The 18481-nt window shown below is 39.6% G+C and overlaps 1 protein-coding gene across 1 annotated transcript in view; it reads left to right on the top strand.

The window, feature by feature from the left end:
* The window catches only part of pebp4 (phosphatidylethanolamine binding protein 4), a 56365-nt gene that overhangs the window by 14639 nt on the left and 23245 nt on the right, over nucleotides 1–18481 (top strand). Inside the window, exon 4 of the mRNA XM_008288651.1 lies at nucleotides 9010–9108. Coding sequence (XP_008286873.1) covers nucleotides 9010–9108 — 99 coding nt within the window. The remainder of the gene's footprint in view (nucleotides 1–9009; nucleotides 9109–18481) is intronic.

Below are 18481 nucleotides of genomic sequence, written 5' to 3'. Positions count from 1 at the left end.
ATATTTTTAAAAATGATTTTGGTATGAATGGAATAGCTGCCAAAATATAATGTAATGGCCCAGATTAGGTTAATTTTAGAACCCAAATTAAATAAGAGCTTTAGGTGTTAGCAGCTTTGAAATCTCACATCATGCCCCGCTTAAACTCGCTGTTTTCAGTTGCACTCACACTAACCAAAACATCCACTAATCCAAATCAGTCTTTATTATTTTACCTTTCATCCTCCAAATACCTTTAAGTGTTTTTAGAATCAAAATAGTTTATTTTGAGTCCCAAATCCAGGTGAGGGAATTAGAATGTGCTCACCTTTAACTTTTACAGGCTGCACTTGGTGGTAAAATAGCAGATCTATGACTCTCAGTGTGTGACATGCTTGACAGATTAATTATGGATGTGAGACCAGTGCTGTAATTTGCCCTGTTTGACTGTGTTGTGTTCTCAGCAGCCAAACTACATGACTAAAATATATCCCTCTTGCCTCATTTAGCACGGGCTGGATCGGAGGCTTGTATCCCAGCACCTGGCCGCATGCTACTTCAGAGTACCTGTTAGTGGTAGTTACTGTGTCTGAGCATGTGCATTTGCAGAAATGCTTTCATGGCAGTGAGTAGGTGTATGTGTGTAAAGCCACCACTAGAAAGTGTTGAAAGCCTCAGCTAGCAAGATCGCATCCAGGGTGACTAATAAGCTTAACATGAGCACGGCTGTGTTCGCAAGCATGGTGCGGTGAAAGAAGTCTTCAATGTTGAGAGAAATGCAGAAATGGTTCCCTAGGCTGCTACTAATTCCTTCACCCCCCTCAAGCTTCAATCAGACTGTGAACCATCTTACTGTTAGCTATGGCTTCATAGCAGTTACAAAGTGCACACCAAAAGTACAAGGCTTTATAAACAAAAGTTCAGGACAGACTGCATTTTAACATTTACAGAGTTTATCAAAGAGCTGTTCATGTGTGGTTTTGAGGCTACAATAAAATGTATTGTTCAGGACACAGAGTTGTCATATTTAGTGTGCAGACTTTACAGCCGATGTGATAATGCATTGTCTTATATTTCCTTCTGTCATGTGTTAATTTGATTAAAATGTACCATATTTGTATGTTCAAACAGAAAATGTGATTATGCAATTATGTAAACTTAGGTTTTGTATTTTGCTTTGCTTCCTCTTGAACTGCTGCCTCTTCACTCACTCACTCTTCTGTTTGGCTACCTAGCAGGGATCTAGTAGCTGTGTTGTCTTTTGGCCTAGAATATGCGTTTGTATCCACACGTGACTTTCCTTTGACCATGTGGCTCCTCGAAGTGTGGATTTATAAGCCACTTCACACTCCATTCCTGTGTGGGAGGAGGCTGAGTTAAAAATAGGCAGGTTTGGAGGTAGTGAGCAGCCCGTACTGTGTGAAGCACTTAAAAACACACTGAGAACTATTGGTGTTCTCTTTGCATATCATTTATTTGAGGCAGTAAATAATGTGAATGGTAAACCAATAACTGCAGTTGTCATTGACGCTTGTGAAATTACCCATATCATGTTGTACAACAGTCTAATGTCAGAAGCATCAGCAGCACTCAAGTTGCACTAAAGTGGCAACGCACTGAGATCGTGTGTTATCGACTTTTTACTGCGGAGCGTAATGTCTAAGAGTGGTTGTAAGTGGTTTCAATTTCAAAGTACTACCTAAGCACATTGATCCTATGTGCATGTGTTTTTATGTGACTGTGCAGTGTGTGTCCATGATATCTTTATCTCTAATATACTATCTTAAATCATTCCTTCCATCCATCCATTATCTATACACCGCTTAATCCTCACTTGGGTCGCAGGGGGCTGGAGCCTATCAGACTTAGGGCGAAGGCAGGGGACATCCTGGACAGGTCACCAGTCTATCACAGGGCTACACTTAGAGACAGACAACCAAGCACACTCACATTCACACCTACGGACAATTTAGAATCACCAATTAACCTCAACATGTTTTTGGACTGTGTGGGAGGAAGCCGGAGAACCTGGAGAGAACCCACGCTGCACGGGGACAACATGCAACATGCAAACTCCACACAGAAAGATCCTGGATGTCCTCACCGGGACGTGAACCGGTGACCTTCTTGCTGCGAGGCAACAGTGCTAACCACTGAGCCACCTTGCAGCCCTAAATCATTCTTGTGATTTAGAATTTGGCTTTTCATAAAGTCAAAATTCAAGCAGAGCAGGCTGAGATATCCTACCTTTTAGTACCAACCCTGTATCCTAGAAATTCCATTTATGGACAAGAATTTTTATTTTTTTCCCCAAATATGTTTTGAAGATGTTCAGTGTTAACATTTTTATCATTAGGTAAGCCAGTAAAGAATTCAAGCAAGACCTTTAATTTTTCCCAAACTAAACCAAGTGACTTATTTGTCTACACATTAATAAACTTTAAAGTACATAATTGTGTGTCGCATTAAAGGGCAGTGTTTTTAACAGGTGGGTTTCTCATCTGTATTTGCTCTGAATTCACTTCTTATCATCAGTTTCATAATTCTGTGACAATTAATAATAATTGGGGGTTATAATGGTTTAACAACAAAGGCAGTGAAGAAGAAAAATGCTTGCAGTCAAACATGGATGTGAAAAATGCACAAATTAAAATGATTTTAAATGGCTTTGCAAATGTTTGATGTAAATGCAATCAAAATGTCATAAGACTTTGTGTGAATTTCTGAATGCAAGCATAAGTTTTGCTCATTTACAAAAAAGAAATGGTGGGGGGATTAAAAAGACATTAATGATACATTGGTGATACAAGCCAGGACTTAAGAATGTGTTTTTCTTCCATCTGTAAATGCTTATATGAAGATTACACAAGCAAAATTACCAAAATCACACCAATTTGTTTAAATAGAAACACTGCATTTACAGTTAGGTTCCAAAAGTGAATTAGATCAGCAGTATGTCCTGATAGTTCAAGGAGGACATTCAAAATGACGTTGCATAGTTCAGAAAACAACATCATGAGTATCTGTTTGTAACAATGTAACATTTTTACATACATCACTGTTCCCAGTAAGAATTTAACACATTAATGATTAGTCTTTAAAAAAAAAACAAAAAAAAAACAGAATCAGTGCTAATTCTGAATGTAACTTTTATGGTATTGTTATAAACATATTATTTAATTAATAATTATTAACGACTGTTCAGTTTAGTTAAAATTTTAGGATAGTGGTCACTTATTTGTATACCAAACTGTGACTTTAACACACTTTACTAATGTATATTAGAAGTAAGTGTTGGTTATGTTACAGCCAAGCAAAGCGAATGTTGTCTCTTTCGGTTGGAATGTCTACTGACTAAACCTCTGTCAAAATTGGATGACTTGGCTTATGATCCAAATTTAGCATTTCAACAATTTTGCCAACACAGCCAAATATCAAGCAAGTGCATCGACACAAGGAAGAGTAATCTGGCTAATATTACTAATTGTAATTTTCACAAAGCTTTCACCAATGAGTAAAAGCTAGTCTTTAGTGTTTTCTCTCCTTACCTTCCCTCACCAATGTCCTCTTTGGTCTCTTTGACTCTGTTGTGCTGTCCACACTGAGTTCTTCTTGTTCAGTGTTTTTAGCTATTGCACACTCTAAGGATTGTGAAGCACAGTGCTCTGTCTGTTAACAAGACACCGTTACGCCCTGTTACACAGGTAGGCTTCAGTAATGCCAAACTGCTTTTTTTAGTAAAGCAGAGAATTTATCTTATAGCTGTAGGATAATTTATACAAAACCAGACATTAGATGTTTCATTTATCTTATATTTATCCAATCACAAATTCCTGGCAGCCACTCCTACAATTTCTTGTTTAAAACAGATTTGATAACATAGTATAATATAGTCTTTGCAATAACTAAAGTAAAACATATTACTTATTATATTTAACAAAAATGGATGAATGTCAAGTTGTGTTTGTATAACACCTTTTGTTAAGGTTGGTGCAATTCAAAGTGCTTTACAGGTTAGCTGCAAGCTAATAAGAAGACAGTTGAAATGTAAACAGTAAAACAATTTGCCAATCCACATGAGAAAAAAAAAACATAAATAAAATAACTAGATAAAATAGATAAAAGACCATGACAAATACAACTGTTACATTTAAAGACATTTTAAACCATCAATACCATACAATAAATCATTCTAATCAAAAGCCATGGTAACTGGTAGTTCTCAAGTTTGTGCTTCAAGATATCAACACTTGCAGACTGTTGTGAAGGCTCAGAGCAGAAAAACTAAAAGTGAAAGTAGGTGCTATGCTGGATATGAAGATGATGAAACTTTTGAGCTACTTATTTATATGTATAGACTGCTTGCATAATACAGTCTCATTTTTGTCATCCAAATGAAGAGGCTTCTAATTTTATTTTGGTGGCAGTATGTGGAGCTGAAAGTGGACATTAGGTTATGGAGACATTGCGAGCATCCTGCTTATATTGTCCTCCAAAAGACAAAACTACTTGTACATTTTCAGTATTTTGGGTGATCTAATCAAGCCTTCCTAGCTTTTTGGCTTCAAGCCAAATCATAAATCATTCCAGTCTCAAGTGGATTTAGTCTTATGGTAGACAAGTCCAAGTCTCAAGTCCTCATTTTAGAAATTGAGCCCGAAGTCTCAAGTCCACAGGTCTGGAACAAGTAGGTACTCAAGATATGGTAAGGAACGCAAATATTATATGTACTAATCTAATGTAATGTAATATAATATGTACAAACATTTATATTACACTCACCATAATGCAGTTGTAATAATGCAACTTCTTTCTCTTAGCTGGACTGTAAACGGCATCTTTAAGTCTCTAACAATGCAAACTTTTAATTACTGCAATAATAAGACTGATATTATTTGTTTCTCACTTACTGCTGTGATGACTGGCTGTGAAGGAGGTTTTATAATGCTGCTTGCAGTGAGGAACAACAAGGTTTCCATGCTTCTGCAGATGAGCAGTGGGGGATGGGCTGTTATTAATGACAATGAGGACCTCTCCACCTGTAAGGTCAGTGACCTCTAGGTGAATGCCACAGCCTGGCTTCTATCTCCATCTCATCTTTGGGTGAACAGCCCCCCACTCTTTGGTCAGGATTCAATTACTGCTGCCTGGCTGACCCTTGACCTGCTCTCCAACAGGATGAACCTCATCTGCTGACCCTGACAGTGGCACCACTGTTAACCTTTCCCGTCACTCGCTCTTCTGCCCCTCTCACTGCTATCCTGCCGCCAAAATGAGACCTTGTCACTGAGAGTAAAAGTCCACACAACTTTGCTCCATGAATGAATTTAATACCAAATAATATGCTTTTTTAAAAGTTATTTTAAAATCCCTTATAATACTTTTTGTGAACAAAGACAAAATTGCTGAGATAGCTGAGACAGATTTTCTCCTTCTGACAAATTTACTTCTACTGCTGTGTTTTATAGTTCCTATTTTTACAGATCGATCTTTCAACCTCGCTCTAAGCTGCAGTCGATGGTTGTTAAGCCATCACCGTCTCTTAATCACAACACAGATACCTGTTAATTACCAAACGAGTTCAAGTGTTTTTGCTACTTAAACAGGGATTTGGGATCGATGCATTGCTTTGCTCTGGGTCGAGCGGTGAGCACAGTTGACCATTTAATGAAATGTTGTGGGTTCCGTGCACAGAGGCTGAAGAAGATGAAGAGCAGAGAGGATAAAGCAATGGGTATATTAATAGGCAGCTGCTCGGATGACACAGTTTGGTATTGGGTCAGGGATAAAGCATGAACTTGTAAACTCACAGAGGGGCCTCTCCTTCCTCCCTCCCTCCCTCCCTCTAACTCACTCTCGCCCTTCGTGGTGTCATCAGTTAGCAGAGCTGGGCTCGATAGCCCGGGCAGCTCTATGAGAGCAGCGATTAGCCATCTCTCTGATTCTCATCCCCAGCAGAGTTCACTCAAAGGTAATACAGTAGTTTACATCCTCAGAGACAATGGTTTTTCTCTGCCTTTGTTCTTTACCGTCTTCTGTTTTGCAAATACTGTATCTTTTCGATGCTATTGGCATGGAGTGGGAGTTTGATGTCATCTATTAAAAATATGACAATATAAAAATGTATTTCTACAAAATGCACCTGAAGCTCCATAATAATATACAACCAATTTATAACTATGAAGAGCTATAGAGTTCATGTACTCCCTCGTCAAGCTCTATAGGTGAAGACAGCACCTCCCCATCGTTTCTGCCACTGACCAGTAGCAATGACAGAGATGCCCAGTCGACTGCAGGGTTTATCCCAGCCGCCTGGTGTCTGAGGTGTGGTCTCACTGGGCCGTTTTGCTGTGATCACAGCAGGCAGTGGGAGGTTAATCCCAAGAGAATGCAGGCTCAATCTTCCCCCGCCTCCAGCCTGCACCCAGGGCCCTCACATCCCCTGCTGTATAATGGCCCGATGGAGCTCTGTGGTCTGTGGCCGACACCTACCCACCTACCCTCACTCCTGGTCTGAGCTGCTCTTAGATTATTATGACATTTTAAAAGTTCTGTAGTTATTATGAAGCATAACAGAGTGGGTAGCCGACCTCTTCCCTTTTTACAACAGTCAAAATTAAATATATGAATGAGACTGAACGTAGAAGCATTTGAATTATTTGCAGTTTTTGCTAATAGCTTTGTGTAGCCTCCAAAATATAGAAAATGAACTGTCATCAGTGATAGATTTGACTAGTTGCAGTTTAAAAGTGAATTTTAAATTGTCATCAAGGTCAAGTTTCTTATTAGTATTCATTTAAAAAAAAAAAAAAAACTAACAAGGAGCGCCAACATATTTTTGAAAAATATGTGCTTTCCGGTGTACAGCGATGAGAATTAGCTCTGTTAAAACATGTTTTGATATACATTTAGTTTCTTCGAGCCCTGATAAATTATTTCAGATGGCAGAATATGCATCTGTTTTTCCCTGGAGTCTTTCGCACATATCTCCGCGTAATTAATGTGGATTTTGACAGATGGAGAAAAAAAATGTCCTCGTAAGAGAGAAGGGTACATGCCACAATGTGTGAAGTGCAAGCATGGTGGGAGCTTCTTGTATTATTTGCTGCCCATGCCAGCTGGACTAGCCAGATTCTTACAGGTAGAAATTCAAGCACTAAATATGTGCAGAAATCATTGAAATTCAGTGCCCACCATAAATAGGCCGTGTTTTTGTTGTTACACTTGGAAATAAATGTGAAATGCTCTTAATGTCGTTCTAAAATTGTCTTTAGAAAAACTAAACCTGTCCTATACAGTGTGTCTCCATCCATGGTAACTTTCGTGAAATATCCAATGAAGTGCAATTTCCTTCAATGGTAATTGTGACTGGAGGTCATTTTTAATTTAAATGCTTAAATTGCCTTTTAGTCAGTGTGTGTGTGTGCGCGCGAGTCTGTGTCTGTGTGCTGTTGTTTGAAACCATGTTATTTCTGAATGTACCAGGGTCTGACTTAAATATTAGTGTAACTACATTATCACAGTTTCTTTGCCTGGTAGCAAACATGTACAAATGAGGATTACAACTCTTGAGAAGGCAACAGGTCATGGTTGGTAAGCTGCCCGGGGGGGTCACTGATATAGAGTCACTTTTGACAGGCTGTGGAGGAGGCTCTATTGTTGCTGGTGTGTCTGGATGTTACCTGCAGGCACTATCACTGAGACTACAGTATTATCCTATTATTAGGCTTAGTTGTTTACGCTTATTACTGCTTGTCAGGTAGGCAGAGAATCCTTCTGAAAATGAGCATCTGCAGAAAAATACATGACTACTTCTTTATCTCATTCAAGTACATCGGCTTAGGATAATTTTCAGAGGCCTATAAGAATGTCTTGATAGGACACAACAAACAGAAAATGTAAGGTTTATGTTTACATGGAGGCATTTGATTCTTCAAAAATGTTTTACCGCAGCGCCGTCAGTGTTATTTGGCAGTCGGTGTGAGAATGTAAGAAACGCTGCATCTGTTTTATATGTATTAAAGCTGATATCAGTATGGTCTTGTCTCAGTTGAAAGTACATATACAGTAAGAGGACATTGTGGATTGAAGCAGCCTTGATTAATGTCTCTGTTTGTAGAGGAAGTGAACAAAATAAAAAAAGCCCATCATATGGTCTGGCAGATTTTGGGCACCGGCCCAGGGATGACAAATGTGCTCTCGCAATAATTCAATCTGCTCTCATAATTCTCTAACTTTTAGGGACAGACAGAATGAAGATTTTCCGGCAATTAAGCCGCCAAGTCAATGTCCAATAACTGTGATCAAGTGTTAGTTAAGATGCTTTTTCTCTCACTTTATCCATTGACAGATTGAGGGGTATAAAGATACTTGGTAAGTGGCAGAAAGTTACTGTGAATATGTTAACGAGAGGATTTGGTATCAGATCCAAAACGTTGTCATTTTGTTGATGTCACAGTAATGATATTAAGTTTAAGGAATAAAAGGGAAGGGATGGAGCATGCTTGCTGTAAGAATAAGTTTGTGGTTATCACAGCTACAGTATATATTGTCATGTATGTTATTTTCTTTATAGGACATTTTCTTCATACTTTAACATTTTAGCCTTGACAGATGAATTAAGACTGTTATGATCATGTGTCGGGCTGATAAAAGGAAAACTCATCCATCTGGCTTTGTGAGCGTTCTGCACTACAGTTGACAACACAAGTGGCTACATGAAAAACAAGACACAAATTTTATGAATAGAATAAAATTCACACTGCACAAGGTAGAATGACTTAAAGCTAAGAAAGTAAAGTAAATCTGTTTTGAAGTATTTAAACTAAGTATTGTTAACTGCAGAGATCCCTGTCAAGCCTTGGGCAACGTCATGTACAAACAGCACATGTCTGCATTTAGAAAGCGAAAGGGATCAGGTACCGCTGCTGCTGAACTGCCTCTGGGCCAATCACAATGTGTGTGGTATTGTGGTAAATACACTTTGTCTGTGTTAAATGTAATAGCATATGAATCTCCTTCTGTTTGCAGAAAAAAATGTACGTCCTGGCGATGGTTGATCCGGATGCTCCGAGACGCACCCAACCAACATCTGCTTACTGGAGACACTGGTTGGTCGTGAACATACAGGTACAGTAAGTCTGCAATAACCTCTGCTCTCACTTAGGAGGGGAAAAAAAGTGTTTGGGTGATGGTGACACGGGGCAGTATTTGTTATTGGATTAGAAACTCATACGGTACAAATTTATGAAGTAGTGTTTGCTTGTTTTTTTTTTTTCTTGAAAATTGTGCATTTTCATAATCTCGGGGTCTCACTTGGCATGTCTTGTGTTTACATCTGCACTGGGGCCGATCGTAAGGCTGAAAAATTATGAATGGTTTTTAAGCCTAACTTGGTTAAAAAAAGGATGCCAAGTTCGAAAAATGTTAATTTTTCATATCATGTATCTTGTGCAATAAATGCCTGTGACAAAAGTGTGGGAGTAAGTCTTTCTAAATGGCTGTGAAAGTTTGCAAGGCCCTGTCAGCAGCAATTTCCCTCTGCTGCAGAGAGCCTGGGACGTGTCAATGCAGGCGTGTGAGACTGAGATTGAGGAGAGCAGCATGCGAGGCGCACACTCTTTCTCCCATAGAGCTCCAGTCCCTCAGCTCCCCCTTCAGTGGAGAGATCTTGGCAGAGTGTCCTCCCTTCATCTGTTCCCCCAGGCAGAGCAGCTCCCCCAATGATCCACACTTCTCCATATTTTACACCCCCGAAATGGGCACGGCTCCGATCCCCTTATTTCTCTTCATATTTCACTCCTTTTTATCCATTCGTTTGTGTGTTTTCACATTCTTGCATTCTAACGCCAAATGCATGTTGAGTTGTTGATTGCCTCAAATATTTTGAGGTTTGCAGACATTTTATAATCCCCCGGGAACCAGGAGATCAACCCAGTAGATTAAGACTAGTGGTCTGAAAAACAAGCACACAAAGACGCTTCCGCAATGTATCACCGCTCCTGTTTCGTTTCATAAGGCGTGGTGGTACACTAAGTAAAACGCCACATTGATTCCAAGATTCAAATGTGATGTGTTTGGATGGTGATATATATTTTAGTAAACCGACAATATGTATAAATTTAGCATTTTGTGATTCAGCTCGTTGGTGCTGCGCTTAAGAGATAATTTATGCAGTCACATTCCTGCTCGCTGTTAAGAATCTATGAATATTTACCTCATATCACTCACATACATCAATGATGTACAAAAAAGTAGTAATTTCCACTTTATAAAATTGCATTAAGCGTCACCTTTGCTTCTTATTTTTAAACCCATGAAGTCTATCTGGCTGCATGACCAGCTGTGAATAAACAAATGTCTTTCAAGTGCTCAGACAGACCACATTCTCTCTAGCAATTCAATTTCCTGTCACTTGTGTGGGTGTTGACCTGCGTTGCCCATGTAGGGATTGGCCAATGTGACGGGATGTTTTTCTGATTGAGACTGGTGGTTGGTCAGAAGGGTTAATGAGCCTTTTGAGTGATGCCAACTGTGGTGGGAGGTGTTTAATTGACCAGGGTGCCTAGGTGACATCACACAATCTCAGTTTTGTTTTTTCAAGTGTCGATGCGAATCTATTGGATTTTGTTTCGGTGCAGTGGTTTCGACAGCAGTGTAGGCCAGTTTATGAATGAATGCCCATCTGTAATTCAGCAAGGAGAAGGAAAAAAAAAAGGCAAAAGTATGAGTAACTCTGATTGAGAAATTATTGAGTTATTATCTGTAGTTTTGTTCCATCTGTATGTAAGGTAAAGAGTTCTGCACAGTAACGTGTTTGGCATTTAGTTAGCTATTTCTGGCAGTATGTTTGATAGTAGCCTGTTTTGTAAAGGAAAGTTTCTTTCGCTGAAGTCAGAGGTCATGCTTTCAAATGTCAAATGGATCAGTGTTTTGATCCTCACTCGTCAAATGCTGCAACAGCCATGTTCTTTTCATATATATTCATTAGTCCAAGGTCACGCAGTCTTGCCCTAGTTTGCAGATGTTTTCATAATTAGTGTGTATTCTTTATCCAGATCCGCAGTTACGAAGAAAAAAAGATTTCCTTAATTCAGCCAAGAGTGAAGTGAGGTCAACCTGGACTGAGCAGCAGGCACCGCAGATTTACGCCGATTGTTCAGCCAAAGTCTCATTAGTGAAGCAACGGTAATGCAACAAGGACACACAGCAGCACCCTGCGTGTTGTAGATGCGTCACTCACTTTGTTCTGAGCTGCATTATGTAGCGAGCTCTTCACTTATCAAACCATGTGCTGAGTACCTCCTCACTATGTGTCAGCTGTGCCAAAACCCTTTCGAAAGAGGCATTTGAGAACCGGATATTTGTTGCCACATACTGTCCCGTGCCTCTTGTGCTTACGGTATCATCCACAACTACAGTGTAGAGCTTATGAGAGTCAGAGTCTAGAGATTAGAAATGGCTCTTCAGAAAGGTTTAATGGCTTCCCAGAAAAGAAAAGACTTTGACCTTTGATGCTTTACATTTTACGTGTAGAGCTTCAGAGATAACACAGAGCATTTGGTTTGCATTTTTATGTTATGCGTAAGAAGTAATGATATTGTTTTTTTGTTTTTTTTAATTTTTAAAACATTTTTAAGGTGATTGGAAAATCTGAGTCACAGATGGATGTGATGCCTTAATATTGAATCAATTATACTGATTATCACACAAATCTTCAGATCAAGGATGAGACCTAAAAACTGCCCTCTGCTTGAGAAAATCTTCAGGATAACATGCATTGTTTTTTTTTTTTTACATTTTATTCTATCATTTGTTTATCATTAACTTAAAAGTACTATAATTAATTAATTTGTAATAAAGTACAAAAGTAGGTTAACCACACTGAAACATAAATTCTCTTCAGTCCAAATCCAGGATGAGCAGTTATTGCTACAAAGACAGTTGAATTACCATCAGCAGGCGTAGTTCAGCAGTATCAGTTCTCCTTTGCTGAATTTAGCTTCTGTCTTATTTATGTGGGATAACTAACCTACTGTACAAAAAAAAATAATAATAACTTACCCGCTAAATTACCAAAAATATGAGTTCATCTAAATTAATACAACAGCTACAGAAAAAAAGAAGAGCTTTGGCTACAGCTGAATTTAGTTCTCTTGCTTCAGCTGGGTTATTCAGTTTGTAGCTGTTCTTTTAAAACAGGTGTCAAAAAGTCAGACTGTCTTTACCTACACTTTAACTAAAAATGCAGTCCCTGCATTTTGGCTTCTTTGTCTTGTTTTGGTGTTTTATCAGCCCATCTGGGCAGGGCTCTTGTTTGTGCGTGACGGTAAATAACAAAACTAACTATATATTTGTACTTAACATCATCCAGGCATCAACACACATTTATAAACATGCAGGAAAACATACATATACAAGTCTAAGACAATCATTTTTATGTTTATGTCAGGTGTCAAATCTTTTATTTAACTGTGTATCACTTATCACATCATTACTTTTGACTGCCAAGAACAATTTATTCCAGCAATTAAGTGCAAACTGTGTGGCTGGGTGTCTTGTCTTCTCTCACCAGCTGTCCAGTTTCTTTTAGAACTCACATTATTAGATGCTGTATATGCATTTTCAGTGCAACTGCCCATTTTCATTGACCCCTCGAGCTACAGAAACAGTAATTTAGACTCTTCTGCAACACACGCTGTGTTTTTACATCAATTATGGACAATTACCAAAATAACCATCAACAGATTGTTGTCTTGCTCTCGAAGTCGAATTCCAGATTGCGAGCCTCTCCCTCCCTCTCTCTGCTCTCCCAGAGTCTAAATCAATACAGATGTTCCGGTATGGTCTTGCAGCAATAATTACTGTAACAAGCAAATCATTAGTATCTGAATAGAGTCAGCTTATATAAATACAGCACTGGGTGTTACTTTTACTTGTTAATACTTATTCTCTCATTATAGTTTTGGTACTTTGTGAGTCAATATGATGCAATATAAACTTGCAAAGCAGTTCTACAGTTAATGCTCTTTCCTACTCTGAGAAAAGCCAAGGTGTTCGCTGCTGTAAAATCCCATTTAAACAGACATGTATAGCCTTAGGTTTTGATGGATGTGATAATGGAATAATGTATGAAGTTTCTCCCCTGATGATTTGTCACCAGCAAAGGTGTTAGTTGTCTAAAATAACTAACTTTTTCTCTGTTAATGTGCAAAAGTAATATAAAGACAATTATCAGATTTTCTGGCCTGTAATTTTTTTTTTGTACAATGAGTCCTTGAAAAGTCGTGCAGTTTTTTTTACTGTTTACATCTTCTTCAAGTCAGAGCATTAAGACTGTCTCTCTTTGTTATTTTAGTTTATTTTTTTAATGAACAGACTTGCAGCTTTTTCTTCAAGCTAAGATATATTTTAAACAAGACAAAAGATGTATGACCCATCACAACCTGGTCAGGCTTTCACCCTTTGTCCTATTCAGCCAGTATAGATTCACTTGAATAACGTCTGTGGATTGGAAGCCATCACATGTTTGTTAACTTCCTCTCCCTGACTAATTTAGGGCCAGTTGGACAGTCCAGCACACTCATTATTATGGTGCATGAGGGATATGCGTGCTTTAACATCTAACTCTGTTGTAGCAGCTCCCAAAGGGGGACCGAGCCTGTGTTCTGCTGCTGCTCAGGCAAATACAAACAGTGAAGTATTGTGACTGTATCAGACCAGCTGGCTTTGTGTTTGTGAATTCTGTGGCCTGCAGAGATCATCTGCTCCACACCTCAAGATGTCCTTTAACTGCAAACTATTAGACGTGTAATGCCTTGCAGGATTTCATTCAGTGTTTGGCTCTTAAAAGATAGTGCTTTTGTTATTTTGTCTCTTTTTTTTTGTTATATACTGCTCACCTTAATGGGCCCAAACACAAAAGACACAGGGATTTTAGGTTGAGAAGTGTTCTGTGGCTGATTACAAAGAAGAAATGACGATACTTGTTTACTAGTACAATAAATTACCTCAGTTTAAGTCTGTTCAGGAGGTTTAAAAAGAGTAAAAAGATAAAGATAACAACCAGCTACCCTTGAAAAGTGCATCCAGAATAGTCCTTCAGTCAAGTATAACACATCCTCTCTCTGTTGTCACAGGAAAAAAAAAATCTGCTTATACACTCAATGACTTGGATGGGTCTTTATCTTAAGTTACAGGTGATGTCAAGTTTTGCAAAAACAGCCTCAGTTGCAGATCATTACTATCTGAGCAGCACCAAATGATAGCATTACATTTTTAACCTCTGCAATAGTCTTAGAGTTTGTTTTAGCAAAATACCTATCCAATATTGCAAATAAACATACATAATTGCATTGTTCTTTATGCTGTAATTATCCCTACTGTGGCATGTTATGATTTAAGCTTTTATTTTTGACAGACAGCTGCCCCCATATGGAAGCCAAAAACAATTTCCCAAAGGCCAAGCGAACCATAGCTAGCTTCATTGTGAGAACAAAGAACCATTGGTATTATTCATAATTAAACTCTTATTGTGTACTCTGCTGAATATTTCCATTCTTCTGCCTCTCTCCTGCTCACTCTCATTTCCCCTCTCGGTACTTTGCACCTCGTGCTGGGAACATCTGTCTGGCGTCAGAGTGGAGCCTGGCTGTGCAGATTGGAGCAGGTAGAGGAGCACATTGTAGCCCAGCTAATGATGAGAGTGTCTGCCCTCTCTCTTGGAGGAGACGCAAGCTGCTGCTTCACGCTCGCTCACTCCACTCATACGCCCAGGGAAACAGATTTCCAAACATATGCAGTATGTTTTTAATCCAGTTGAGCACTTCATTTCCCAGCAAACACAAATAACCTTACGGGACATCCATATCTTATGACAAGGGGGTGGGCGCAAAGGAAGTGAACAATTTTCTTTTTTAATGTGATTTTTTTTTCCCTCCAAAGTTGCTAAACATGCTCATAACCCAGGTTAACAGTTTGCTTGTTTATGGTTTCACAAACTTTTACACAGAAGTGCCTCCTGGCTTCAAGTCATATGAAGCAACTTTATCCAATCTAAACTCCACTTGGTGCACCTGTTGTCATCCTTTGTTTAAACTTAAACTGACAGGATAAACACATGTTCTTTGTGTTAAAGAATATGAACAGATTGTTGTCAGTAATATATATGTGAGAAGTAACTAAACTGAGCACCTGTTTACGTGATTAGGAGTTAAGCCAGAACTCACAGAAATGCTTTACATTCGAAGGACATGAGCTGAAGCTGTAAATTACCGAGACGTCAGTGTAAAACTTGCAGATTGTACGGTGTATTTTATTTTCTAGTTTGAATTAGTTTGACCCTGACAAAGTTTGCGTGCAGTTCATTCATCTTTTTTCATAACAATCCGAAACCTCCCTTGGTACAGGTCAACAATAGTCCTTAACATTGGAGCGCAGCTGGAGGTGCTTAACATTTAGAGCATGTGCTCATCCTGTCAACTCCAGCCAGACAAATGTCAGAGGTGGTAATACATGGAGTTCAGCTTTTGGAAGTCATTTCTGCGCTAAATCTCATCACGCCCCTCCTCAGTCATACTCGGATGCAAGTGTTTGTTAGCTTCTTGATTTTATTTGATTTTTTTAGCTTTACCCTGGCCTTCTCTTGCATGACCTTTTTCAAGGTTGTATGCATTCGTGTCTGGCTGCATGTGTCTGCATCCGTGGATTTGTGTGTATGTGTGACAGACTTGGAGAATGGCTAACAAAACAGAAATCTGTGCTTAATGGGGTGACATGCTACCTTTGTATCTGGACTCGCTGCCACTTGTTGTCTCTTGTGCTTTTCTACATCTGGACACCCCTGGTCTTGTGTACAAACACCCTGTAATAATATCGATCTTATCTTACTTGCAGCTTATTAACAAACAGGTTCTTCTTCAGTGTGGGCTGCTGCTCTCACTGTTCTCTGCCACCTAAAGGGAGAATTACATAAGAATCCTCCGCTTAGTTGTCAGCTCCATCCCCCGTCCACATACAACAAACACGCACGCAAGTGCACACATACTTATACACACATAATACTGTAGCTGATAACCTACCAAGCCTCTCGCCATCTCTATAATAACTGACCTCCCTGCTGTGGTTGCTGTGGTGAAATGATTGAGGAGGTTTCACTGCGTGAAGAACGTGAGCTGCTATGGTTTCCTGTCAGAAATCGTGAATGCTGTTTGGGCAGCAAGGGAAGAAGCGTCCATAAATTACAGTTTTTGCATGTTGCCTAATAGCGTTTTCTAGGAACCCAAATTTCTATTGATTTTTCATGTGAATTTAGGCTCTTTCTCAGGGAGAAAACATTCATAATACATCTCCTACACATTTTATTTTATTTAAGGAAGTAGGTCTACTGTGTGTCAGCGTGCTGCATTAATTTCTAGCCTGAACACTGTCCTGGATATATCACGATTACTCTCCAAGAAAACAAGGACAACCTGGAAAGCCCTCTTTGATCCAGTCTGTCACACTATAGCCTAGTAGGGAAAAAAAAAGAACAGATTGGACCTTATCCATGTGAATGCAGTTTAAAAAGCAGTAGCTCTGCACACATAAAGGCACTTCTTTTAATATGTGCCCCCTTTCTTCACACCCACGACCATTGTGTATAAAATCCTGTTTTTCCTGAAAAGATTTCTAGTCGCAGCCGCAGACAATGTTCCCCCACACAAGCTGTCGTCTTTGTCATACCCCCCCACCCCCCCCTCCACTTCAGTCAGTAAAGCAGGATCTTTGGCAGTCGGCCCCGCGTGCGAATTTGAGCGTTTCAGGGTACAGGTGGGGGGGACTGACGGAGTCGGCCTACCTGTTCCCCAGTAAAGTGGTCAATTTTGGCAGACACGGAGAAGGGGGAAAGGGAGCGGGCACGGAAACCAGAAGGGGGAAGAGAGGGGCGGGTAAATGAACAAATGTCAGGGTTAGTGGGGGGTTGCTGGGGCTGCGGCGGTGGAAAACGCTTCCTCTTAGGGGTGTCTCCTGATAGGGTACAGTGAAGGGGAGTGAGGCATGCTGATAAAAACAACTCACTAACAATTATGCTCACCTAAAATAGCCCTTACTTAAGTATATAGCATGCTTGCCAGTTAATTGTACACAAAAACAAAGACTTCACAAAAGACCTCCTGCAGCCAGTGTATTTTCTTGTATTTTGGCATGATAATTAAGTGTGACAGCTATGAATGCAAAGTTGGCAGATATTATGGTGGCCTGTCTAACTCTGCATACTGTTTATGATTGTTTGTATTCCAAAAGTTATACGAAACTATAAAAAGTAGCAAACTGCAGTGTCGTGCAAAGATCTGTGTTGTATAATGAACACATGATTGCAATAGAATAAAATGCATTCATGCCAGAAACGGCGCGGCCGGAAGCTGCCATGAATGTTACATTATCGACTACACGATAGTTACCAAGGATTAGCGATGGAATTATCTTTCAATGTAGAGTCTGCCTCTGTTTTACTAATATTAGACAAATATCGTGCTGCCAGTTTCTGAGAATACTACAAGTACTGACAATTACTAACATTGTACAATGGCTGAGTCCATTCTTTGTAGATTCCAGCCCATATCTGTGCCCAACCAAGCAGCTGACAGAAAGGGATTTAATGACAGCGTTCCTAATATTCTCTGGAGATAATGCTATTTGTAATGGCAAGCGAAAAGCCACCATCAAAACAATACATTTAGCAGAAGCCAATATTTCATCCATGTTACACTTGAATAATTTGAGTGTGATTGCTGCATTTCCTCTGAATTGTTCTCTGGATTTGTTCAACTTGTTCTTATTGATATGCTGTAGGACTAACAACCATAAAATCTACTAAGACCTCTGATCTGTACTATTGACCATTATCATAGCCAAGAGGTTTGTTACAATGTGGTATTTTTATGCTACACTTGGTGAGAAACCTGTTTACATTCCAGGGTGCTGTATAGTTCACTTCTCTCCGCAGCTCAGTCGGATTCCAAAGCACTGTATAGATTTCTTTCAGCTGATGAAATTAAAAAGACAGCAGTGTGTGTGTGGTGTGCCTTCCAGCAACGCGATTTGCCTGCGAGTTCACGATACGGGTTGAGAGGGGAGTTCCTTTGGGGGGGATTAAATAGCTCCCTCTCTTCCTTCCCTCCTCCCCTGCCCTCCATACTTGCAGAACACAAACAGCTTGCAGGGCTGTACAGTACTTGTACAACATGTTTGCCACAGTGCTGCTCACAGGTAACAATAAGCCAAGGTCAGAGGTTAAGAGGGATTGTGGAGCTCGGATTCTTGTGTGTTCCTCTGGCAAACATTGTGCACAAAGGCACAGGAAACAGTGCCCATAGTGTAGCTTGGAGAAAGTGAAAGTGAGATACAGAGAGGGTGAGTTGGCTCGGTAGAGAAGGGGGTATCGAAAAGAACAAGACCTGGGCTGGCTTCGTGAATATATGTTGGACTGGTCTATAAGGTTAGGACAGTCTTAGTTTGGCTC

This window comes from Stegastes partitus, unplaced genomic scaffold (assembly GCF_000690725.1).
Source record: "Stegastes partitus isolate 25-593 unplaced genomic scaffold, Stegastes_partitus-1.0.2 Scaffold568, whole genome shotgun sequence".
NCBI lineage: Eukaryota > Metazoa > Chordata > Actinopteri > Pomacentridae > Stegastes > Stegastes partitus.
Note: the sequence above shows the minus strand (reverse complement) of the source record. Positions and strands in the feature narration are given on the sequence as shown.